Source organism: Amblyomma maculatum, chromosome 1, assembly GCF_055883805.1.
Source record: "Amblyomma maculatum isolate TAMU_Amacu chromosome 1, ASM5588380v1, whole genome shotgun sequence".
In the NCBI taxonomy this organism is placed as follows: domain Eukaryota; kingdom Metazoa; phylum Arthropoda; class Arachnida; order Ixodida; family Ixodidae; genus Amblyomma; species Amblyomma maculatum.
The window spans coordinates 216,366,753-216,392,798 of record NC_139344.1 but is presented as its reverse complement, the minus strand read 5'-3'; the positions used below and the strand labels follow the sequence as shown (position 1 = coordinate 216,392,798).

Here is a 26,046-nt window from a genome sequence, read left to right as displayed (position 1 = left end):
CACTCACCTCACCCACAATTACTAACAAAACGAAACAAGCTGCTGTGCCAAAGGTGCGGTGATGAACTCACAGTTAGCCACATCTTAGTTGCGTGTTCAGAACTAGAAGATCTAAGGAAAAAAACATTTTACAATATTTTATAAAGAACACATCCCATTACACCCCATGCTCCTTTTAGGAGAAGAAGCACTTCTTGATTCTGCACAGATTTTTAAGTTCCTTGAATATGCCAACATTTTAAACAAACTATAAAAATCAAGATATACCATTATCAACTTCTGTCATCAGTTTTAACCTTGTGTTTGGCGCAGCATAGCCTTGGTCGCTTTTGCGCCATAAAACCCAATATAACTAACAAGAGTATTTGATTCACAGGTGGACTTTCATCTGACTTCTAATTAAGTATTCCACTCTTAAACTGCACAGTAATTTTTTAGAAGCACAAGGCAGAACATTGCTGTAATTGATGTCAAGTAGTGTTTTGTAGCCGGTAGGTACGAGGTTGATCTGTTCAGTTCTATAGTTCAGTTCGGTTCAGTTGTTTATTTTCCAGTTTTGCTGGAAGGTTTCCTGGATAAAAGCTGCTAGAGCAGCTTGACTAAGTCCAGGAAATCGTTGCAAGGCATGGCGTACACAGCAAGTGTGTCAACAAAAATGAAACAATAAAATAATACAAACATAATTAAAACTCGCAATATACAACAGAAGGGAAACATCAGAAAGACTCACGTATAAAAGAAAAAGTTTCATACAAAAGCAATCTACTATAGCAATCCTCTATTTTCTCCCATTTACCCCTCAGCTCTGTTAAACAGAGCTGTAAGGTAAATAAAAGAAAACAGAAGATTGCTGTATTAATGCAAATCAAGTAAATAAGAGAACCATACAGCCATCTGCACAGAGATAACACAATACATACAGAAATAATGCATAGATAAACAAATCAAAGCCACATATATTCATATCATAATTTAACAAAATAGCTCAGTAGATCTTTTTTGGTAAAGCCAGCAGTGTTTTTAAAAATATTCAAAGTGCGAGGGAGGTTATGAATTAAAGACTGCAATTTGTAGTTATTACGAAAAAAACGTATTGGTCCATGTGTCTTGATTCCTTGTGTCCACCGAAGCATGATGCAATTCTAAAGATGCTAACGTTGATAAATGATTTGTGGCATTGGTGGAAGAAAAATACATTGTTTGCAAAAGACGGAATTCTAAGAGCTCTATAAGTACACTGCATGTAGCAACTCCAGGGACGTAGCCAGAGGAGGGTTTCCCTAAATTTTTTTAGTGCTGTGTCCTCGCCCCGCATTTGACTTTCTTTTTTTTTTCTTTTTCTTTTTTTTTTCCCCCAGTCGGCGTATAATACCCCTATACCTCCTGCAAAATATTTCTAGTTATGCCACTCAGTAGCTCTGCAGCTCACTAGTTTCACTTTACAATCTAGTCTAGAACAAAATTTAGCCAAGACTACTCATTTGCCCCTGTTTAAATGAGCATTTCACCAGTTGACAGAAAAATGGATGCAGTGCACAGTTACAGTGGCTAGGTTGTGGAAATTGGGAAACAGGTCGTTTCTTTATTGTCATTATTTCTGTAGAAATTCTGATATATGCACATCTACACTGAGGAGCCTTTTCATTGTACATAAAGCTGAACCGTGTGCTGAAGAAGCCGCATGATCTCTTCTTTGTAGTTATTACCTCATTACAACCGTTGGTGACCTTGGCAGCAACTGTTGCATGCTACCATGTAGGCTGACAACAACCTTATTGGTTTGTTGGGGTTTAACGTCCCAAAGCGACTCGGGCTATGAGAGACGCCATAGTGGAGGACTCCGGAAATTTCGACCACCTGGGGTTCTTTAACGTGCACTGGCATCGCACTGGCACCCTACTGGCACCCTACTTTTCACCTCCACCGAAAAATGGCCATCGCAGCCGGGATTCGATCCTGCATCCTTGGGAACAGTAGTCAAGCGCCATAACCACTGCGCCACCCCAACGGGGCGACAGCAACCTAATTAAGCATGTCACCAATTTGTGTTAAGGTAGCCTTCAGTACGGGCAACAGGCATCTGCTAATCAGCAGACATATAGGATAGGGAAATGGAAATGTAGGGAAAGAAGGACTTTATTATGAGATTCAAATCTAGGGAGACACCTGCTGTGCCAGCCTTACAAACATGCAGCTGTCTTTTTTCGTTATACTTCAGCGTTATGGCTTCAGTGCCTAGCAGTCGGATTGCAGAGGAACAGAGGCCTGTTCAGAACATTTGGACCTGTCTTGTAAGCACTAATAGGAAAAAAAAAGGCAAGAAAACAACAAAATCGTGGAGCTTTTCTGGTATTGCATCAAGATGGCAAGGAATGTTCACTAGCTTACTGTGTGCATCATTAAATGTTGTTAGGTAAGGGTGCATGCAGAGTTTAGCTGGTGGGGAAAAGCAAAGTGATCATGCAATTTCATAACACCTACAATCAAACCTTGCTATAATGAAGTGGTTTATAACAAAGTAATGGATGTAACGATGGGAACATTTTGGTGATTCCAGCACAAGTATGTACCTGTTTCAGCTGGCTTCCCTGCAAAATTAAGCGTCATGCCAGCCACCGCACTTCACTTATGGCAGCAATATCCTGTGGAGAATGGGGGACAATGGCTATAAAAGACTTGAGTCTAATGAGAAACCACTCGAAGAAGGTTGTCAAGTTCTTCGAAGACAAGAAATCAGCTTCTTGTTTCTTTTGCGCTGCAAAGTATTTAGACAGCGGGCCACTCTCCCCCGACAAATTTTTCACAAGAAAATCATGCTGAAACTCTTTTTTTTCTCTCTCTCTCTCTCTTATCAGCACACAGTTCAAATGGCGTCACCTCCCCCCTCCCAACAACTACCCCATCCAAGAGTGGCCCATAAACTCACCCCTCACTGATGGCTTATATTTTTCTTACTTTTACTGCTGAAATTTTCATACATATCCATATCTCATCGCAAATCTATTTGAAATAAGTGCCAGCAAACAAGGCGCTTATTGAAATTATATAGCGTGAAAATCCCAGACCTCTGGGAAATTTTGAAACGTGAGAATATTTTCAGTGAAAGATGCTACAAAATGCTCGCATTACTGCTTCCAAGTGATTATATTTCTGCTGAGCCGCTGCTGAAAAATGTTAATTTTCAGCTTCATAGGTGCTCAAACAGGCACATTTTTCTGCTCAGAGAGCTGCTCCAAAGCCTACTTCGGCTGTCAACCCATGTGAGAGGTTTCAAGAGGAATATCTAGCATTTCGTTATATCCATTACTTTAAACCACTTTTTTTATGTTAAGATGATGACTGTGTATGAAATTGCATGATCAGTTTGCTTTTCCACACTACTTAGTCTCTGCATGTGCCCTTACCTAATGTTTAATGATGCAGACAGTCAGCTAATGCACATTCCTTGCCACCTCGTTGCCATAGAGGAAAAGCTCCACTTTTAATCATTCTTTTTCTATCCTTCATTTTTCTAATCTTAATTTGTTTTTGTTTCTTTATCTGGTTATTTTGCAATTTCATTTTGCAGCTATGTCATGAATTGTGTTCTGCCAGATTTTCTGGTAGAGGCTGTGATTAACTGATTCGCCTTTGTGGATATATCCGCAAGATAAGCAGTAACGGATGTGCACCAAACTGTCAGTGGGCTTGGCACACCTCTGCTTGTAATGGATGAAGGAGTCTTGTTCGCAGTGCATTGTAGGGAATGGCCCTCAGCCAAAAACCTATGATAGTAGCTTTAGAGATTCTTGAGGCCCAGTGAAGTAAATAAAATAAAAACATAAGACTGAGCAGCAGCACATGCTCACATTCATACGCAGAGGTATAAATACATAGGCGCAAGCTGACAAAGGAAATAGGAGTGAATTTACTCTACATGAAGCAGGGAAGTGAGAAATGGGCGGCATAGTGAATGACCAGTGACCTTCCAGCACTAGACAACACTTGGTGGTTTTGACACAATGAAGAGTAGAAATTCTGAGCAATGCTCACCCACCTCGGGAAAGAAGAGGAACACTGAGCTTCGTTGATAAATGAGGCTGTGGAGATAGTTGGCTCGTTCATGATGTGACAATTTAGAGCTTATGGTATAGTAAACCAATGCTCTGGCTGCTGTATAATTTCCTCGTTCAGGGACCTAACCGTGGTTGCTGCTAATGCAGAAAGGTTTTTCTTCTGGGTGAAGTTCTACAAGAGTTTTGAGAAAGTTGAAAGTGCGTTGATGTGCTCTGCATGTAATTTTTAATTGATTCTAGAGCCACTGGTAAAATTAAGTCATCAAGGAATGTGTGAAAGCCAACCATTTGTATCTTTATAAATAACAAAAAAAAAATCACATTTCTGGAAAGAGAATATGAGGAACTTGTGTACAGTTGGTTTTAGTCCTAAGCAGTTAAGAACCTACTTCGTGCATATATAACCTATTCATGCATATGTTCTTTAAATATCATACTCACCTTTACGAACTTTCTGCGTTGAGCTTGTTCCATTGTTTTCATCACTGATCAACTTTTTTGTTTTGTTTTCATATCGTGCTGCAGAGATATACATTGTATAATACTTTTGATGTCATGGTCATATTGTTAACAAACTTTTGGAATCTGCTGTTTGCTCCTGCTCTGTTGTGTACCGGTTTCCTGGGCCTCTGTCAAGCTGTTTGTACAGCTTTTAGCCCAGGCGACCATCCACTTGTTGGAAAATAAATCTGATTTGATTTTGATTTGATTAGTAGCCCATCCTGTGTAAAGTAACAAGTAGTGCAAATATGCAAAAATATGTGTCAAGTAGTCACAGAACTTTGGTAGTTATTTGAATCAAGACCTAAAAAAAAAAAAATTCTTAGGTGAGAAATTCTTGTCGAGTGGGGAGGGCATATATCCTTTGGAAACTTTGTAAAAAGGGATTAAAAAAAAACTTTTTCGAAGGGATGAAAAAAAAAAATAAACATTGTTAGATCACATTAATAGCATTCAACAAATGCTGTGTTCAGACAAAAAAAAAGTAAAATTTTTTTGCCCTAGAGAAAGAAATTTGCATGCTTGTGTGTGTGTGTGTTTTTTTTCTTCTTCTTCACCTTATCTGGCAGTCTAGTGTTTTGTCATTTGCTATTCTTAAAGGGGGATGCGGAGCTAAAATCACAACTTTCATAAAAAAAATATGTTTTTAACGCTTTTGTTGTTTTGTATGGTGCATGTATTAAAGAAACTTCTCACCAGTTTTGGTTTCGTGTATGCAGTAGAAAAATTAAAATTAATTTCCTTGCAAGATGGGGTGCACTCACCACCAAAAGCACTTATGAGCGCTGATTTCATGATGCAGCTGCATGGTGGGCAAGAAACTGAACGCGGAGTGTATCCTCATGTTAGAATGCTTGGTTTTCACGCCCTCTAACCAAAAAGAACCTGCTTTCGAGAGTACAGCAGACAGTTAAAAGGAAAAAGCAGAAAGAAAAGGCAAATTTTGGGCCGTGGTAACAGCGGATTGGCTGGTAAACCGAAATGGAATCTTGGATTGTCTAAAACGCAGCACGTAACCTTCGAACACTGTTTTCGCACCATTGGGAGTGTGGCTAACCAAAGTGCTCAAGTTTGAGATAGAATATAGAGCCCAGATGAAGAGGCAAAGCATTTCATGAGGGCAGACAAGGGCACTGCACAGCTGTAAAGATGAAAAAAAAAAAAGACACTTGAAGCAGTCACCACAGAGCTGTGTCATGTTGAAAAGGACTGCCCAACGTATGCACTAGGGGCTTCACTTTGATTTATTGATTTAGGCCATAAATTTGAATGGCATAGTCTGAAATATTTTAACTAATTTTTCTAAGTTGGGGGGGGGGGGGGGGGGGGGGGCACTTTTTGCAACAGCAGAACCGTTAGGAAAACTACCATTTTAAAACTCTTTTGCCAAAGGCTGCTTTCAGCTGGAGTAAAATTTTGTTGAGTACAAGATAAGGTACGTTTTGAATTCTTAATTATTCGCTAAAATAAAACTATCGAATATGTTATGTATAATGAGAACGGAAAAAATGAAGTTCGTTTATCAATCAAGTGTTCAGATTTGGCATAAAGAGCCCATAATTGTCCTTATCCTGCTCAAAAAAACTACCTAGAAGTTATCCAAGCACAAACGGTTATTACATCTTCTTCAGTTTTGAAAGGATAATTTTCCTAAGCTGATTTACTTAATTAGTCATTATGACAGCTACAACTTTTTTTCTATTTGTGCTAAGATGATGAAACTTGGAATATACATTCTTATAAGAGCAACAAGATAAGCCGTCCCTGACAATTTTTTCGAAATTGTCGCAACAGTTCAAAAGTTGACCCTTTAGCCCCGCATCCCCCATTAAGAAACAATATAATATGCAACTTAATGCTCTTTCAAGGGTGGATTGAGAAGTGCAGATGAACTGTACAACCCCAGAAGGAGCACATTGGACAAGCATTGGATACTTTTTAATCCCAGTTTTATTTTGCTTTGGGTAGCCATTAAAGTTTATGCGGTGTCAATTAAATGCTGGTTTATAGTCTGTAGTTTGCAATGCAACTGTTAATATAGGCATTTGCTTTTGGGCAGTTTCTCTTTGAGTGCACTTGTTAATTGTGCTTATATGGTTTTCTCTCTCATTTTCTCATTGCTAGATTTTGAGGGAAGTGGAGCTTCTGGCCCAACTTTCTCACCCTAACATTGTGGCCTACAAGTCTGCCTGGATTGAGAATGTTACGGACTTTATGGTGAAATCACATGCAACCACTGTGGACAGCTCACAGAGGTAGCAAGGCTGTTTTGCCAATTTTTGTGTTCTTTGGGCAGGCAAAGGGGCATGAATTAGTGCTTTCAACAGCAAAAGTTGTCAAGGAATCAACCTAGGAATCCAGCTGTGATGTGCGCTTGCATCCAAGCAGCTATTGCCCCTTCTAAAATTACTGTATTTTCTTCTCTAGGGCAACTTTATTGTTACTGTAGTTATACTTCCATTTATGCACTTCCTGCGAAGGTACACAGCTGAAAAATTTTCGTCCACATGTGAGCCCATCAGCTGTACGGATTGCCGTCACTTCACCATAGGCACCAGGATCACATCACAAAATGTGTATTTTGTGTATGTGCTGCAAGTGCAGCAGCTTCATAGTTTTTTGTAAACCTAATTGATGTAGACTGTAAGTGTGATTATATAACTGTGGCGATTTGAGGGGCCAGTCTTCCGCCTTGCTCCCACGCCCACTCCGCGGATGCAGGGTCCTCGCTAGCGACTCGTGGAGGGAACAAAGGCATAATTAAGGACTTAAATGACACAGCATTACTACTTGAAGGCTATTTATTGCACTCGCAAATAATACAGAGCATGCCCGGCTAACTATACAACATCGACAAGGTTTTCCTCGGAAGGAGAAGGCTACATAAGGAGCACTTCGCCGGCGAACATTTACGCGCGCCTGTAATGGCAGCCGAGGTCTCCTGTGCATGCCGCATTCTTCAGACAAATTCATACCTTGTCGTCTGACGCGGGAGACGTTGACAGCATGCAGTATTTACAAGTTTCTTCGCTGTTTGGAACTAGAAGACTGGCGGCCGTGCGTGCAACAGGTTTTCCCATTGACGCTCCACACTCTGGGCCAGCTACCCCCCCCTGCCGGGATAGGCGGCGAGTGACGACTGTTTACATTGCCGGCTGGATCCAGAATCTCTGTTTCACCTCTTTGTGGGAATCTGCATAGAAGTCTTGGTGACTCATCCATCACAGGTTTTCCTTCCCTCAAGGGGAGGTAATGGCCTCTTCTCCCAGCCAGCACTCCCACAATGCTCACTGGGGTGGTGGTGGTGATTGGCCACGGTGACTAAGCAGGAAACTGGTTTTCACAGTACAAGCTGACTTAATGGTATGGTGTACGAAGTTTTATGAGCAAAAGTTTTTTGGTGGCAACCTATAAAGCTTCTTGCCCAAATGAACTAACGTGTACCTGGATGTGGCACTGAGAAACATGGCAGAACAATGTAGCACGAATATGGCAAGTGTAGTGACCTTATGCAACTCTAAGGGTAGGACGATTGCCTTGTCACTCGTACTCCATTTCACAAGTTGTCTGAAGCACTGTGGAGCTCTTCTGTGCATTCTTTCTGGGCTGCAAGAAAATGGGGAATAGTCGCATAAATGTTTTTGTCCAGGGTTGAACTATTTTTCAAACAGCTATTACAGTAATTGGAAAAGTAGCTTTGGCTTTTTTTAGTGCAGTGAGCATTTCACTCACTGGTTATATTAGCAGAGAATGACGACAGCACTGTGGAAGCCAGCTGCACTGCAAAATGGCATATCGCAATTTGCAAGCATGGCATCCCCAGCATCGTCTTGGTATTCTGCATGCAGCAGCTAAACACTGGTGCTCTTCTCTTCCCAGGAGTGGAGGCATCAGTCACCGGTTGGCAGGTGTGTTTCACAAAATATAAAAGGAACACATTTGTGCACCGCACGCGTTCTGATAGGCCCAGGTGCTTCCACAGCACTGCAAACAATATACAAGACGATCTGCCATGGTGGTGCAGTGGTTACGGTGTTCGACTACTGTTTCCAAAGGGGCAGGATCAAATCCCAGCCTCGGCGGCCACTTTTCGGTGGAGGTGAAAAGCAAGGCGCCCGTGTGCTGTGCGATGTCAGTGCACGTTAAAGAACCCCAGGTGGTCAAAATTTCCAAAGCCCTTCACTGCAGCGGCTGTCATAGCCTGAGTCGCTTTGGGGCTTTAAACCCCGTAAACCAAACTAAAACCAAATTACAAAATGGAGTATATAGGTGGTGTGCATAAGCAATAAGGATTATGACCAACCGAAATGTACAAGTTTTATTAGCAATTTGCTAGCACTAAGATGGTTTTAAAGATACTGTCAATAACATAAATTGTTCTGCCGACATTGCCACATTGTGACATCATGAGACCATGTGACTTGTCCGAGTGCTGATAGTTCTTCTACCAAGTTGGCTTTGCCATCTTTTGGTGAGTGACATACTGTTTGCACTTGTTAACGTGAAGTTATGCTTGTGAAGGACGGGCTACTACAGTGATGTTTTTTTCTTTTCTTTTTTTTAACAGCACAGTCCTCATTTCATCCGGCTCTGGCGACAACACAGGCTCACTGCCATATTTTGTTGATTTGTCCTCATCTCAAGAAATTGTGCCTGCTCCATATCACAAGTCACTTTCTCCTAACACTTCCACGGAAGCAAGCTATTTTATGGACTCTGACATAATTGTAGCTGAACACTGTGTTTCACTTGAAGAGCCAAGCAAGGCGACTGTGGATTTTGCTAGTTCATCCAAGGAGCTGGAGCGTTCTCGTCACAACTCAAAGAGTGATAGTGAGCTCGGAAAAGGTAGTGATGGGCATGCCATTAATGGAAGAAAAGCTGCAAGTCACGTGACAAACTCCCCAGCTGTGGTGGCTCCTGATATATTCCGTCTTCTGCATTCTTCAGTAAGTTGGTCAAACTTAGAAAACAGTGCACTGAAACTTGTCAGCTAATCAGATGTTGAATATCATTAAGAGCCAAGGAAATGAATTCAACTATGCATACAAATTCATTAAATATGGTCACTATCCTGGTCACTATGGCATAACTATGTAACCATAAACTTTGAAAAAGTTTAGGTGTCCATGTGTTTCTCACATTTGTCTGTCGAGCAAGTGGTAGGTTTAAGTGCAAAGTACAGTAGACTCTTGTTAGTTAAACTTGTTTAATAAGTTGCAGTTAGTATTCCAACTGCCTACTTAGTCCCTTCAACGTGGGGCATATTAGAAAGGCTCCCGTGAATTCAAATGTTGAATCCCTTTATAAGAAACAAGTACTGGAGAAGAGGTATTGTTATCTAAGAGGTTTCTTATAAGCAGGACTGTGTGTTTTCTTTACTTTATCTTATGTGGTGTTTATGTTGTCACCTAGTGACTAGATGTTTCACAAAATAAGTCTATAGCTGATTGGCAAATGTCAAAACACCATATGCCTTCTAATGCCCTGCAGCTGCACCTGTTGCCCATCTGCATTTATACTAATTGGCTGCTGCAGAAAAGAAGTACCTTCCCCACCTAGTAGCTGAAGTTGTAGAAACAGATATAATGTGAGACAACTGAAATTGTAAACTAAGCAAAGTACTGAATTGGGTACTTACAGAAGGGATTTCCCAGCTACCATCTCTCCGAGGCGGCCAAGTTGCATTACCAGCTCTGTTATGCAAACTGAGCTCCTAATTTGAATAAAAGAATTACAGCATGCAAAGTCTGCCCAATTATGAGCGCACCTGCTTTGATTGCACTATTTGATGGATCAGGTGGCCATTGCTGCCTTGGGAGGAGGGGTGGATATCGCAGGCACGCTTCTTCCAGCGTGTCCTCTCCTTAGGTTCACACACTTATCGTTCCCTGCCTTGGGAAACCGATTCGTCTAAAGTTGGCTTATGCTCTCTAATGTCCACGCCATAAATTTGCCGAAGCTGAGAGCGGAGGTGGCACCCATCGGCTGTCGGTGTAATGCTAAAATATATGCGCTACAGAGCAGCGGAAAGGGTTGTGCATTGGCACATGCTGCGTAGGCCTACGTGTTGGTTCATGATGTAATCCCAGTCGGTAGTTTGGAAGCTTTTTTATGCAGCTTAAAATTGATGGGCCCTTGTCAATGTTTTGCATTTTGTCAGCCCATTGTCTTTGGTTTTGACTGTAATAAATACTGTTATGTTTGGGGCGTGGGAGCCCCATGAGCAAGGAACTTCTCGATTTGGTTGCTGGGTAGAGACTGCATTTATTGTGCTTTGGGAGAGAAGAGAAGAGAAGAAAAGAAAGAAATGCGAGCGCAAAGAGAAGAGAGGAAAAGAAAGAAATGCGAGCGCGAAGAGAAGGCATTGCTTCTCATGCCTTGGTCGGGAACGTATAGCTCGGGTTTCGTTGGCCGGTTGTCGTGGGCAGAGGGGGACCCCTGCTGGTCTCTGGGAAGCGGCCGGCTCGAGTGTGCAAGGAGGTATTGCAACTGGAGCGGCTGTGCGTCCATTTGCTAGGAGGCGTTGGGTGTGGCTGTGCGTCGGTTTGCATACACAACAAATACCATGGGAGTGATAATGCCCTTGGCACAGAAGTGCAAGGTTTGCAAGTGATGGGGCCACATCTATGGATTGGAGCAAGAAAGGTAGCGAGATTCTTGATCAAAATTCGAATTTATTTATCCTTTATTAACAGATTTCTTCTGTCCCCCATGTCAGTTACTAGAGAAGACGGCTTTATTAAGGGAAGAGATAGGGCAGCCAAAGAAGTGGGCAAAAAATGTGTCTTATCCCCAAACATTTGTTACACCTTTGTCTCTCATAATGGGGTTAAGCTGTAAATTAAAAAAAAAAAAAAATTGTTTGCTTCCCTTCGAGTTTGAATTGCTTAGTTGACTATAAAAATATATGAAAGTGAAAACATTTGCATCATTGCTTTTTAATTCAAGGACGTTGGAGGAATGCTGTACATTCAGATGGAGCTGTGTTCCAAAAACCTAGCCGACTGGTTGGCCATTCGTAACCAGCAACTGGCCAAATGCAGAGAGCCAGGTGAGGCCTTCCTAGTAATTGTCAAATAATTCTTGAGTGTATGTAATGACAAAATGTTACTTTTCACTGAGTACTTTACAGTATGGCTTATCATGTTAGAGGTAATGTGTGCCTACCGCATCTAAATATTAATTTGTATGCAAATGAATGGAGCACAGCACTGCAGGATCAAATCAGTGTGTACCCATGACTTCACTGTTTGTTGTGGTTTCTTTTAATCGGGGCTTTTAATAAAAGCCCTGACTGACCATTTTTTGCACATAGAGTAGCAGGTAACAGTTACTTTATCCAAACAGCTGAGTTTTTCAGTTAGGAGGGATATCAGAATTTTTTATGCTGTGATTTGTTGAGCTTTGTTTGTTTACAATGCTTCTCATGTGGCCGCTTGTCATTGAAAAAGCTATGTAAAACTTACCTTGCTTAAGCAAGCCTAAACTAGTTTGTAATTGCACAGTAAAACTGAAAAAGAAGTCAAAGGAAAAATTTGAGCAAAATCCAATTTTCAAAAGTACTTTATATTGCTGAATATAAGTAGATTTTCTTTTTTTTTTTTCTTTTTTTTTTTTTTTCAAAAGATATTTATGAGGTTTCGTCAGCCTGATTGGGGGTGAATATGACCTGGGCTTCGAATGATCCTCCAAAATTTGATGGCCAACCTAGTCGACCTATACGCTGGGTCACAAAGTCGCCTTATGTCCGAGTTAAAAACCAGCTTCACCTGAGCTGTGAGTAGACAAGGTGCAAAAGCGAGTCTGCTTTAAACCTGGAATTTATATTTGGCAATTAGATATTTAGTTGGCAACGTAACGCATTGCAGGGTACTAAATCTTATGATCAGTCACATGCGCCCAGAAGCCACTCACAGTTGTGTGCATGGTTTGTGTCACCGCCTGATGGATGCCAAGATGCCACCGCAACCTTGACAACAGTACAGCGCAGCCAAAGTCCTTCAATGCTTACTAGTCATGAAACTCCTCTGTAACGCTATGGGAGAGCTTCATATACAACTCGCAGCACCGCTGGGCAGTGAAGGTCATCGATCGAGGAGCTGGACGCTGTTGCTATGAGGAGGAAGCCCATTAACCGTTCATTTGATGATCAGTTCGATGCTTACTATACTTATTTTACATTTGGGCAATGTAATTTGTGTGTACGGGACCATGTTGAGCACTTTTTACGCATATGCATGCTGTTACAGCTAAAGAGGCACAACCAAGAAAAATCTCACCTTTTCCCTGCCCCCAATGAAATGGAGCTGGCGAGTAAAACGAAGCAGTCATTAGCAGAGTAAGGAGCAGATGGCTTCACCTCTGCCTTGAATTATGTGCGCATTTGTGAAGAACACTTGTTTTCAGACCCAAATAACCAGCACCGGCCCCCCCTTCCTCGATGAGTAGACAAAGAGATTCCGCAGTATTCACGAGAATGATTTCGATAATTGGGAGTGAATTCAGAAGTTTTAGCGAATTCAGATAGCAGTACAGTGCAGTTGCGGGCATAGTGATATGGTGTCAACGATTGCATAAGTCGGAGGAGGCGCATAAACTAGCGAAAATGCTGGTGTGACTCGATTTGCCGAGTTCCCGAAAATAACCAGCAGCTGCAGTTCCACGTCACTTACGAAACACAGCTTAGGTCCTTTTAGTTAATGCAAACGCTTGACGTAGAAACTCTTTTGCAAAAACTCTGTAAAACCATTTGAAATCAACTCTTGGTCACATTGTTTAAAGCGTATACAATCAGCACCCAGGAAGCACCAGTCACACGTGGCGTCAGTGCATTTCCTGGAATTACGCCCGCGTTCATCGTCGTTGTCGGCGGAGCAATTGAAGTAGTATATTAACTGTGCTCAGTTTGACTTTTATGCTACATAAACAGCAATAAGAAAGCAACAAAATTCCTCTAGAGAAAGGTGTTAGGCAAGGAGACACAATCTCCCCAGTACTATTCACAGCTTGCTTAGAGGAAGTATTCAGAGACTTGGAATGGAAGCAGTTAGGGATAAGAGTAGATGGATAATACCTCAGTAATCTGCGATGGCTGATGACATTGCCTTGCTAAGTAACTCTGGGGATGAACTGCAAAGAATGCTTGATGACCTAGACAGAAAAAGTAGAAAGGTAGGCTTGAAAATCAATATGCAGAAGACTAAGGTAATGTTCAACAGCCTCAGGAAGGAACAGCAGTTTATGTTAGGTAGCGAAGCACTGGAAGTAGTAGGCGAATATGTCTACTTAGGACAAGTAGTAACCGCAGATCTGGCCCATGAAAGGGAAATAACAAGGAGAATAAGATTGAGATGGAGTGCATTTGGCAGGCACTCGTAGATTATGACTAGCAGCTTGCCGGTATCACCCTAGAGGAAAATATACAATATTTGCATCTTACCTGTACTCACCTAAGGGGCTGAAACATGGTCTACTTAAGTTGAGGACAACGCAGAGGGCTGTGAAACGAAAAATAGTAGGGTTAACGTTAAGAGATAGGAAGCGTGCAGAGTGGGTCTGAGAAATAACACATTCTAGTGGAAATAAAAAAGATTGACATGGGCAGAACATGTAGTGCGAAGGGAGGATAACCGATGGTCGCTTAAGGTAACCAGCCTGATTCCAAGGGAAGGAAAGTGTAGCAGGGGGCGGTAGAAAGCTAGGTGGGCGGATGAGGTTAAGAAGTTCGGAGGGGTCAAGTTGATGCAGCTAACACAGAACCGGGTTAATTGGAGGAATATGGGAGAGGCCTTGGCCCTGCAGCAGGTATAGTCAGGCTGATGATGATGATGAAATCAATTTTTACCTATGGCCTATAGTCATCGTGGTCACTGTTCATGGCTTCCAACACCAGCCTACATAAGAACGAGCGCATGCACTGATAGAAAAGTAAAACTAAATGCTCGGCTAGTTGGCGCATTGCTCATGAAAGGAAAGATTCACAGCGCTAACAAATAGACACTCACAAATAAACACACAAGACAGGCGCTGACTCCAACTTATTTTTCGAAACAACACAACATAGAAACTTCTTAAGAAAAAATTGGTGGTGGCTTAGCTTGGTTAAGCCTGGATATCAGAAGCGAAAAGTTCCGGTGATGCCATGGCTTGGCTTGTGGTTCCTTGGCGTAGTTGTGGCTTACCTTGTTGTTCACGTTTGCACCTTATAGATATTCCATGGCTTATCATCACGGTAAAACATTGATTACAGCCATACATCACATAAGATTAAACTTTATTCTGATTCGACATCATCACCGTTGCACTTCTGTTTAGACAAACACAGCCCGGTGAAAGCACGCGGCACCAGCGGAGTCGCGGCGGCGGTTGCAGCGGCAGCGGCGGCTCTGACCACCTGCGCCTCTCCTGTGACGTCACGTGGTTTGCGCATGCGCAGCTGTGGCTTTTATCACGAAAGCAATACTACTCCAGGTCTAATCGCTCGTCGCTGTGTGCAGTGTCCTTGGTCCCCTGGCAGGAGCTGCCAACTTGGGTCTCTCGTTTCACATGGGACGGTTATGTCAGACTCAGCCTGCCAGGACCCTTGCATTCATGTTACCCCTATAGGCCACTAAGGCACGTTCATACGGCTTGGTTAAAGCAGGGCTTTATATGTGTTTCTAACGACGGAGCACACGCAAGACTCGGAGTTGACTAGCCTAGTAAAGCTTTTCGCTTCAAAATAAATGCACCCACACTATCGGCAACATATGTATACCAGTTTAGGCCTTCCCTATCTTAACAAAATTCAAAAGACGACTTTCAGTACTAAATAGTGATACAGATGAGTCACTGATGCATTCCGAACCTAGCCTTTTTATATAAGAGGCTTCAAGCAACTCAAGGGCAAGAGTGTCCCTGCTCCTGCCTAAAATCCTAATTTCTGCAAACTTCGGTTTGCACTTTGGCTTGAAATCGCACAATTGGCAACGGGCAGGTAGATGTAAATTCAGACTGTTTTTCAGAGAACGCTTATGCTCTGCAGCCCTATCATTCACACATCCGCCAGTTTGGCCGATGTATACCTTGCCACAGATTAAGGGTATTTGATAAATATGCCCGGTGGCACATTCGACGTAGGGCTTGACGTAGGATACTTCATTGTGGCGGGACTGACTATACAGTGAAATGACCTCAAGATGCAATGATTCAGCATACTTGAGGAGTGGAGGATGCAAGTGGATGCAAGAGAGAGAAATTTATTCAAGTTTTTATTTTTCATTTATTCAAGTTTTCATTTTTTCCTCGCACAGTAACCTACTGGAATGATTCATTATTGCCTTTCTCCACACTTTGATGTTTATTACTTTTGTTATTATTGTTTTTTGCCATGTTACCACCCTGCTTGGACCTGTACAAGGTTCGCAGTATTGAATAAAGAAAGAAAGAAAGAAAATGCACATAGGCATTACAGGGGTGTGGCGCCATTCCAAAATAAATAAACACTGATGTGCAAAGCAGTATCCAAAATGGTGTGACTGGCCGATGTGCACACTTGATGGCAGTGGTGCAATGTCGTTAATTTTAGAGAAGCAAAATTAAAGCTATGCTGCTAGGCTGATCATCGTTGCGTCTGCCATAGCGCACATGCCTGAGGTAAGCGGGCACCACTGTTCTTGTAACTTAGGTTTGAGGAGTTCGATGCACATGAAGAAAACGTGGCGTGATATGGTCCATAGGGTCACAAAGAGTCGGACACAACTGAACGACTGAACTGAACTGAACTGATGTGCATGATCGCTGAATTTGCAAGTCATACCTCGACACAACCTTTGGTCCGAATTGACCAGTGTGAACCTGCCCGCACCTGATGAATTAACGAGACTTACATGGGTGTCGGCCAGGATTGCTCTTCTGGTTTGAATTATCCAAATTTATAATTATTGAGGGTTGAATTAGCAAGGTTTTACTGTACCTGGTTTTATAGCATGGGGCCAAAGAAATTTCCCTATTTTGCTGCTTCTGGCTTTTTCGTGGCATTTTTTGGAATGATGCGAATAACTTTTTAATGCTGTACGTCTGTCATTAACATCATGCCGAAATTCTTTTTACTTACAGGTGATAGTGACACCACTGCAAAGGCTATGCATATTTTCAAGCAAATCTTGAAAGGGGTAGAATACATGCATTCCAAAGGATTCATACACAGAGATATTAAGGTAAGCAGGACAAAGTAATACTTCTGCACTTATATGCATAGCTATTGCTTACATTGTAAATTTTTTTAATTTCCAATGATGTTTCACGTTTGTTTTAATCAGTTACCAGCTGAGCAATTTGTAGAAAATAGAGGCAATCGTTGCAAATCTGCAAGGTAGCAAGAACTTAGAATCATACATATTTTTAACCTACTGCCATGACTCACACTCCGGAGTTTGGCTACTGATCCTAAATTCATGAGTTCCATCCACCCCAGCCATTGCGGCCGTATTGCGGTGTAGGCAAAATACCAAAATGCGTGTGCTCTGAATGTCACTGCACATTATAGAACCCCAGGTGGTTTTAACTGATCCAAAGCCCTCCACTGTACAATGTTTGTTATAGTCCATATGTAACTTCGGGAAGTTAAACCCCAGGATTTACAATTATACATCATTTTCGCAAGCAGCATGGACCTTTTGAGAAAGTTGCCATGATTGCAACGTCAGTCAAATTGTATGTTACTGTGAATAATTGACCCCAGATATATCGAATTATTACTTATGTCACTCTCAGAATATCTCCTTTAAGTCCCATGCAAAAATATAGCAGTCTTGTTTGCATTTATCAAATTTCTGTTCAGCAGAAGATTTGATATACAGCCGATCCCAGTTCTATTGAACGTAAAGGGGACCACGAAATAGTTTGATATATCAATAATTCAATATATATAATATGCAGTGGTGAAAGTGCAGCTCTGTTTGCTTTCTCTGCCATCCTGCTCCAAAGCACAGTACTACTCCAGAACTGTCCCAAACCAGCTGCTTCGATGTTTTTTGGTGATAAATTTAGAAGAACACGGGTTTTCACTGCAAATTGGTCTACAAGGTATTCTGTCTCATCCAATCCGATTAGGCGACCATGAGAAGTGTGGCAGCGCATTGGTAGCAGAGGTGTAATGCATCTCGCACTGGGCCTAATGCAGATAAAATTTTGATAAGCTAGAGAAGCAGGGAGAATAATAAATATTTGTTTGCAAGTACAAACTTAAAATGAGGGCACAAGCAATAGGCAGGAGTTAAGTGTGAAAAAATGCTCTGTGCACATAACATAGCACCTCCTTCCAGCCTTCTAAGTCGCCAGTGACAAGAGAAGCAAGAGCAGCGAGCAAAGCAGAACTGCCAACTATCACAAGCCATTAGAAAACTTGTCTGGCTATGAACAACTACATGCGTTATTCTAATGCTACTGCTGTGAAAACAGGCAGTTACTTTAGCATAGCACCTTGCACCTCTTTGTCAACAACAAGCTTATAAAGCCTACATCAGACAAAAGTATACTCGAAGCATTTTAGTTCAGTGTTTGAAGCTCTTTGAGAAGGGAAGCACATTCTCAAAGGTGTTGGAAAGCCATGCAGGGCCTATCGCCAACACGTGGAAAGTGAGGAACCCCCAGAATTGGTCAAGCAAGAACATGAGGAGCCACTGGCAGAAGATAGTCAAATAAAAAAGCCGAAGGAGGAAAATTCTATTCACTTGTGACTTATACCCTCCCTGAAGGCACTGAAGGTACACACTGTTGAGTGCCCAGGAATTGATTAGCACAGGTGTAAGACCAAGAACGATATGCACTAGGTAAAAAGCGGAAATGTGCTGCTTATTGAAGTGAACTCCACTGCATCAAAGTGGTAGACTCCACATTTGAATCGGTCAAGCCAAAATAGGTAAAAACTTTTAGTCAAACTTAATCGCTGCTCGTTTATGAAGTACATGATCAGTCATTCCGGTTGCTCAGGTCAGCTGTGATGTTTTAAACACTTGTACATGTTTTGGCCGTTTGTCTTGTTTTGGCAGAGCTGCATGCATAATCAGCAAAGCATTGAACATTGAATAAAAAGAGACCAAATTGAAGTTTCTTTATGTGTCAGGAATAGGAAAGTGCAGTTAACGAAGGCGTTTGACCCTAGAAGCATGTTCCAAAGCATTATTAGAATGCTAGAAGGCCGCTCCAAAACGGAATTATTACTGCTCCCTAAGCTGCTCCAGAATGCTCGAGCCTGCTTCCACTCCTGATATGGCAGCAGATGAGCTTATTTGTAACCTAGAAGTAAGAGCACTGCGTACTGGATGCCGCTAGGCCTAGCCTACACCGCTTCCAAGCTGCTGCAGACAGTGCTTTGTAACTAGCTGCTGCCTAGAAGTAAAGGTGTTATTGTGTTACCAGTGCACTATAAGCACAGTAATATTTCATTAAGACTAAGGTGCTGTGCTGGTGGTTTTTATAATGCATATGGCAGCAAGGTGAGCGAAGCGAAAAGGTTGAGAGTCACCAGCAGGCTTTGGTCAGCCAGGTTCTCTTCACCACATGACAGCTTTGTACCGACTGTTGGCTTCTGCACATGGCTGCAATGTCGTGAGAATGCAAATGAGGTTCGAAAAATTGAGCAATCAGTTGCGGTGAGTCTAAAATTTCAAGCTCTTTTATATGTTAGTTCTATGGAGCATGCCGCGGTGCCTTGAAAAAGTCTGAAAAATTAGAGGTCCAAATTTTCAGTCGGCGACTGTATCGAATTGTCGATGTATTGAATATTTTGCGATCTCCTTTGGCTTCACTATATCTGGGATCGACTGCACTAGACATTAGGTTCACTTGTGCTCACATTCATTTCTTCCCAGTGCCTTCATGCAAACCAAGGTCATATTATGTTCGCGCTTGTTCCATGATCACTTTTTTTTTTTTAAGATTGTGCGTTCCTTAAGTGAATCAACATTATAGAAATGTCTTGCTACCTTGTGCCATATGTGTTTTTACCTTTGAGTGCATTGCATTCATTTTAGTTTAGTTTAGAGCTACCACTTGCACAGATATTCCTTCAACCTCCTTAGTTAGGACTGTTACATCAGTAAAAAAGGAAATGTATTTGCAAAGCCTCGAACAGACACCATAGGTAAGCATGAAAGAATCAAAAAGCCAGCAGATACATATTGATCTTCTGGAAATACTGTGCTATCATCAGTATGAAAAATTGGAAGCAATAGCATCTTTTGCAAAGGTATGTTGTCTTTTATACAGTTCATGGAGCAATTTCACCCTAAAGTACCTTGACTAAGAAGGAATAGTTGGAAGGACTAAACAAACAGAATGTCACAAATGTCTATATAGTCCCTCATAGCCAGAGTTTCTTTGGGACGTAAACCCCACAAAGCAAATAAATGTCTATGGAATATAAATTGTAATAAGGAAATCCAAATAATGCGCATCGTCCTTACATTTGCAGCAAACATGTTTCCAGATTCTGCAGAGGGAGTATATACACAAAACTCAAACATCCCAAACCCACATCAATGCTAAAAATGTCAGAGGTATGGCCATGGCTCGCAGAGCTGCCAGGGCCAACATTGATTCGCTTAAATATGCTTCCCAATGCCATGGCTTCTTCTGAGAAATGCAAAATCTAACCGCATCTTTATGTAAACTGTGAGAGCAATCATTATGCTCACTCATGATCTTGCCCGGCCTGGAAGAAGGAAAAGGAAAACGTCACACTAAAAGTAACAAGACGCAACTTTCAGGAAAACTTGAAAGCGGCATTTGTTGGCACAGAATCAAGGCTACTTTGTTGTGGCACAACAGGGTGTGGCATCACGGCGCCGTTGTGCACCTGACTAGGCCACACACTGAGCTTGGAGCAAAGCTATCTGCACACATGGTGGAAGTGGCTCGTGCTACTCTTCCACTTCAAAAGCAGACTGTGCGGCCCCCTTGGTTCAGCAGGCTTGAAGATCTCTCCACAAGGCGAGGCTGAAAACCAGAACACGACCTGCTTCACAGTCATATTCATCGCCTACCGATCGAGATAGCGTCGTGCTATTGTCGTTGAATTGACGGCGGCATTCCTTGGACTGCAAAAACAAAAAAAAAGAAAGAAAGAAAGGAATGCAGGCTCCAAGTTGTAGGGCCTAAAAAGTTAGTCTAGTTTCTCGCATAATTTATTTGCTATCTTAAGATGGCACTTATATTGCAGTGGAGTTGTAAAGGGCTCCTAAAAAAGTATAGTGACATAAAAGATATCCCAGCTACACAGGCTTGTCTTGCTTTATATCTAAAGAAACAAATTTAGGTCCTCAACACACAAATTTCCCTAAGAATTTTATACTTTTCTGCCATGATGAAGAGCTGGCGAGCAGATTCTTGGGAGATGTAGAGGGCAATGACAACCATCGTCTCGGCTTACCAGCTGAAACTAAATGCTAAATTTGAAGCTGGAGCAGCCACTTTGTTTTCACCGAATCTGTCGTAGTGTGTTCTGTCTACCTAGAACCACCATGACTTGGAAGACCTTCACCTGGCCATACCTAGTAGTACGAGATTTTATTGCATATTGGAATTTTTAAGGAAATGGGAAAACTGATACTCAAGACCAGCTTGTAGATTTTATTCTGTGCAGTAACGTGTGTTTGCTGAACTATGGTAAACCAGCATACAGCTCCCTAACCTCTGTGAGAATTAGTTTTGTAGATTTTTCTTAGTTCACCTTCTATTCATAAAGATATTAAATGGGATGGTTTAGATAATCCATATGGAAGCGATCGTCTGCCTAGAATGATCAATCTTTCATCCCTGCCATCAGTCATCCCAACAAAACCACGTCATTGGAAGCTGCATTCAGCTAGCTGGACTATGTTTAGGGAAGGCAGTTTGGATAAAGTAAGTTTAGAAAGTCGTAATAGATAAAATCAATGAAATATTCACAACATGCATTCTCACTGCCGCATGCCTGGCAATTCCCCCATATACTACAGTGATATGGCCTTACATCGATTGTTTCACCTATTTTGTTTGCTTTGACTTAAAATGTCTTATCTTATTCCGATGCTTACCCCCCCCCCCCCCCCCCTTCCCTTCCCTTCCCTTTTTTGTAATACCCCTCATAGGGGTCTTTAAGGGTCAATAAATGATGATAAATGATTATGATGCTCCACGGCAACAAAACGTAGTGGACACCTAGAATGTAAGGAAGCAAAAAAAAAAAGAGCAAAAGTGATATATTTTGTGCAATGCTGGAAAAATAAAAGGAAAGCATCCACATCTCTGAACTTGCTCATAGTGCTGTCACGAAAACATTGAGGGTCCGACAGGAAATTTTTTGCACACCAATTGCTCTGCAGTATGCTCTACCTTAAGTTATGGAAGTGTAGTGTGTCGGTCAGTAAGACCAATGCTCAGATCCAGTACAAAACCTGGGTTTGCATCTCTCTACTGGTGCATACGGAACGCGACCTGTAGACAGCCTTTACATTGAAACAAATAAACCACCTTCGCCGACAGAACAGCACTTATGTATTTGTAGATACTAAAACAATGTCCCACGTTAAAGAACCCAGGCGGTCAAAATTTCCAGAGTCCTCCACTGTGGCATTTCTCATTGCCCGAGTCAGTTTGGGACGTTAAACCCCATAAACTAAAACTAACTAAAAATAAGGTCCCTGCAAAGATACTTTTGTTACCTCACAGTCACAAAGTTCCAGTCTAGAACACTTTTTAACTACAAACCCCAAGCAGTTAGACCACGCATCCTGTGTTGTGCACTGAAATTCGAGGAACCGGATTCACTTCCAGATATTGCCCTGAGACCCAACGCACTCCCTCCGACACATCAATTAACACTTTCACAAGAAACATACACCACATGAACAACAGTACTAGAGTTCTTGGCATTAAACAAGAGATTACACAGCATTCTATAGAGGTTGTACTGAAACAGCACTTTGCTTTGGAAGTGCTTAGTACAGAAAATAGGAGGAAATAGATTGCCCTTCTGCACATCAGTTTTTCACTGCCGAATGTTATACCATTTTTGTAGTGGTAGAACAAATATTAAAGGGAATATGGAAAACAGCATCATTTATACTGATTCCCTCAGCGGAATCGTAGGTTTACATCCCAGAAATGCAATAGAACTGTGTTTCTCAAATGGGGGTCTGCGAAGCAATTTCAGAGATCTGTGAAACCCACGGCCACAAAAAAAAGAATAAAAGGTCACGCAGTAGATCTAGCTTGGCTATACAAAGCTTTGCAGGGTTAAAAGCACGGAGATTCCAAGCCAAGCTTAGTTTCTAAAGTAGAAAAAAAATGAGAGGAGTGTGGAATTGGAGAGCGTGTGTCTACGGCATTTGTTGATGCTGGCACTGCTGGATGGGGCTGCAATGGCGGCATGCATGCCAGCATCGACACATCCTCTCTTCCCCACGTCCTCTGCAGGCCACAGCACATGCTTATCAAGGGTGCGTTTTTATTGCTTTAGCAATACTGCGCCAGGTTTCAGCTCATCGCGTAGTCCTGGGAAGGGCCACGTTTGACCTTGAGCCATAGCCGAGCCCAAATTGGCAGCTCCTGCCAAGGGAACACAGACACGGCACAGCGACGAGCGGTTATACCTGGCGTAGTATTGCTTTCAAAATAATAGAGAGTGAGGAGGTACAGAGGGAATATATGCGCGCTTCACCTCCATGTAAACAGTTGCTATGCAGTCTGCTAAAGAGGAGCATCGGCGTCGCGCTGAAGCCAGAAAACGACAGCGTGCACAAGAGACTGCTGAACAACGTGAAGAACGGCGTGCAAAGTGTCGTGCTCAAGACGCGGCCACACAATTGCGCTGTACCTCTCAAAGTGACTCTGTGTCCACTACTAGTGATGAGTCTCAGCTGCAGCTTCTTGCCTCACAGAGTGATTCCATGTCGACTGGTGAGGAATCTCAGAACAGCCGAGAACACAAGAATGAAGCCAGGTGAAAACGACATACTGAGGAGACTGCTGAAAAGTGTGCAAAAAGACTAGAGAAGGAGCGGCTTCGCGATGCTGCTAGGAAGTCTGAAAGGAACAAAGCTTGCAGGAGCTGAGCCATAAGCGCAGCCATGGAGGTATTGCTAACGTAATTCAACCCGGTTTAACCAAGGCTAAACCACGGCCAATTTAGCCTTGACTCAATCCCAATTCCATGACACGCTCCGTCCCCTCAAGATCGTTGCACAAGATCACCCCTCTCCCCTCCCCCCCACCACTTCCATTGGTCCACGAGGGGTCCCCGGCACATCCACAGCTGAGAACCACTGCAACAGAACCTATTGAACATAACATACACAGCATACTAGCTTCACAGGGAGGGACCAAGCCACACTGGAAGTACATTTTACACACAGCTTTGTTCTTATGAAAGAAGACAAACCGAAATGTGGAGGATGTGGTGCAGCAAACTCGAAGTAGGGGAAAATTATATTCACTCAGTTTTACAATGCACAAATTCCTTTCCATCCCTGCCTGCTGCTGGGAGAGGACACACTAGTCGAAATTACCTGCATTTTTGCTTTCCTGAAAGAAGCAATGATCTCAAACAAGCTGTAATATCTTAAAAACATTCTAGTGCTTATCCTCAAAGTAACCTCATATTAAACCATATTTTCGGAGTGATAGCCTTTGTTGCTTATGTTCCAAGAAACCCATCACAACAAACAGACCTTTAACCTCGTATTTAGTGCATGATAGCCTCAGTTGCTTATGCCCCATTAAAGCCAACACAACTCATTTTTCGCTGTTGAACCCATTCAAATTGCATAAAAAATAGCATCTGCATAAGCAGCACTTGTAGTGAGCTGTGATTAACTGAGGTGCAGTGCATTTTATTGCTACCAAGCCAATTAATATGGTAAATGGAGCTGACCTTTACTGTAAAGCTCATGTCACCCTTCATTTTTGCAATTCTAGATTGTCAAGCGTTGGTAAACGTGGAGCCACGAAACCATGTTTGTGCACTCTTAGATTTACGATTGTTAATTAGTCTGTATAAAGATAAATAATAATTTTTGTATTCTTCCCTCTTTCTTTGCAGCCCCAAAACATCCTGTTTGATTTGGAAGGTTCATTTGTGAAACTTGGAGACTTTGGCCTGGCGACTCGCAGTAACCAGCAGGAGCCATCATCCCATCCCTTCCCGTGGACACCTCGATCAGGCCATACCCAAGGTGTAGGTACCAGCCTTTATGCGGCACCAGAGCAGTGTGACCAGGCCTCCTATGACAGCAAGGTATGTATTTACTCCTATTGATTGTTCCTTTATTGCTTTGGCACTGCATTATATACTTCCTGTTAAACGCTGTTCGCTTTTCGAGAAAACACGATGAGGTTACTCTCAAACAGGGTGCTTTAGTTTTGTTCAGGTTAATATATGCTGTAAGTGCCAGTGAGTGGTGAAATACCCAATGTGTGCTTTCCTAATGAACATGAAGGCAGTGTCAGGTTTCTGATTGGCAACGTATCTGAACTTTCTCATAGTGAGCACTTGCAGGTCAGGTATCATATTTGCTTGTTTTTTGCAAGCTGGAGTCGGGCTTTAAATTGCTGCTTGCTGTTCTCTTTCTTTTCATTAATGGCTTCTCCAAAAAGTACTCTGGAAGATTGCAAAACTGTGTTGGTACAGCTCCTGGTAGCAACACGGGCATACTTCTGTCAATCAGGACACATTCTTCATTCACCATGCACTCACAGTGCCTGGCAGTATAAGGCCCATCTGAAGCAAAGCTACCAAATGCCACATTTCTTTGTTTTGTTTTTTGGAGAGGCCTGTCAGCGATGGGAATTGCTTGTTGCCATTGTGCAAGCATGGTTTTGCCTTTTGGAATGCGAAATGATGACACTTTCCTCTTGCATGATTGTCGCACACCCTGGTAGAAGCAGTGGCTCTGCTTTCTTGCAATGAAAGTGCACCAGCAGCGCGAGGGGAGCTGAAGTTCGGATTAAATGATGCAGAAATCGACACGACGTGTGGCCAGTCAAAACAGCGCAGCAGCAGCCCTAGTCCCAGACAACGTGTAAACAACGGCATGTGTCCCCTTGCAGTTCTCTCCTGGCAGCTTCAAAGCAACCCATAGGAGATGTGCGGTGCTCATCAGACTTCCCCATTCTAGCCACTCTGCTTAAGGAGACGAGGCCAGCATTTCCTACAGTTAGCCAGCAATGTATTAGTGAAACATGCTTCCAGAATCTCCCAAGATGCATTAGGCTGGTTTGGAACTATGTGTACTTATGATCCTAGACAAATTCAGAGCTAATTCCATTGGAGCAAATGTACCCGCAACATGCAGCAGTATACTTGTGCTCATTAAAGGCCTGCATTATTGTGACAATTGAAGGCAGCCTTTGTTTTGTATTACAGTCGAACCCGGTTATATCGAACCCGGATATATAGAATTTTGGTTATATCGAACTCACGAAATATCCCCTTGAAAATCCCATGTAAAAGTATAGGAAAGCCGCG

At 42.3% G+C, this 26,046-nt stretch overlaps 1 protein-coding gene across 1 annotated transcript in view; it reads left to right on the top strand.

Annotated features, from left to right (window-relative positions):
* Positions 1 to 26,046, top strand: part of LOC146205611 (eukaryotic translation initiation factor 2-alpha kinase 1-like) — a 95,841-nt gene that overhangs the window by 49,080 nt on the left and 20,715 nt on the right. Inside the window, exons 9-13 of the mRNA XM_084590298.1 lie at positions 6,681 to 6,811; positions 9,124 to 9,505; positions 11,508 to 11,610; positions 16,656 to 16,756; positions 24,622 to 24,816. Coding sequence (XP_084446424.1) covers positions 6,681 to 6,811; positions 9,124 to 9,505; positions 11,508 to 11,610; positions 16,656 to 16,756; positions 24,622 to 24,816 — 912 coding nt within the window. The remainder of the gene's footprint in view (positions 1 to 6,680; positions 6,812 to 9,123; positions 9,506 to 11,507; positions 11,611 to 16,655; positions 16,757 to 24,621; positions 24,817 to 26,046) is intronic.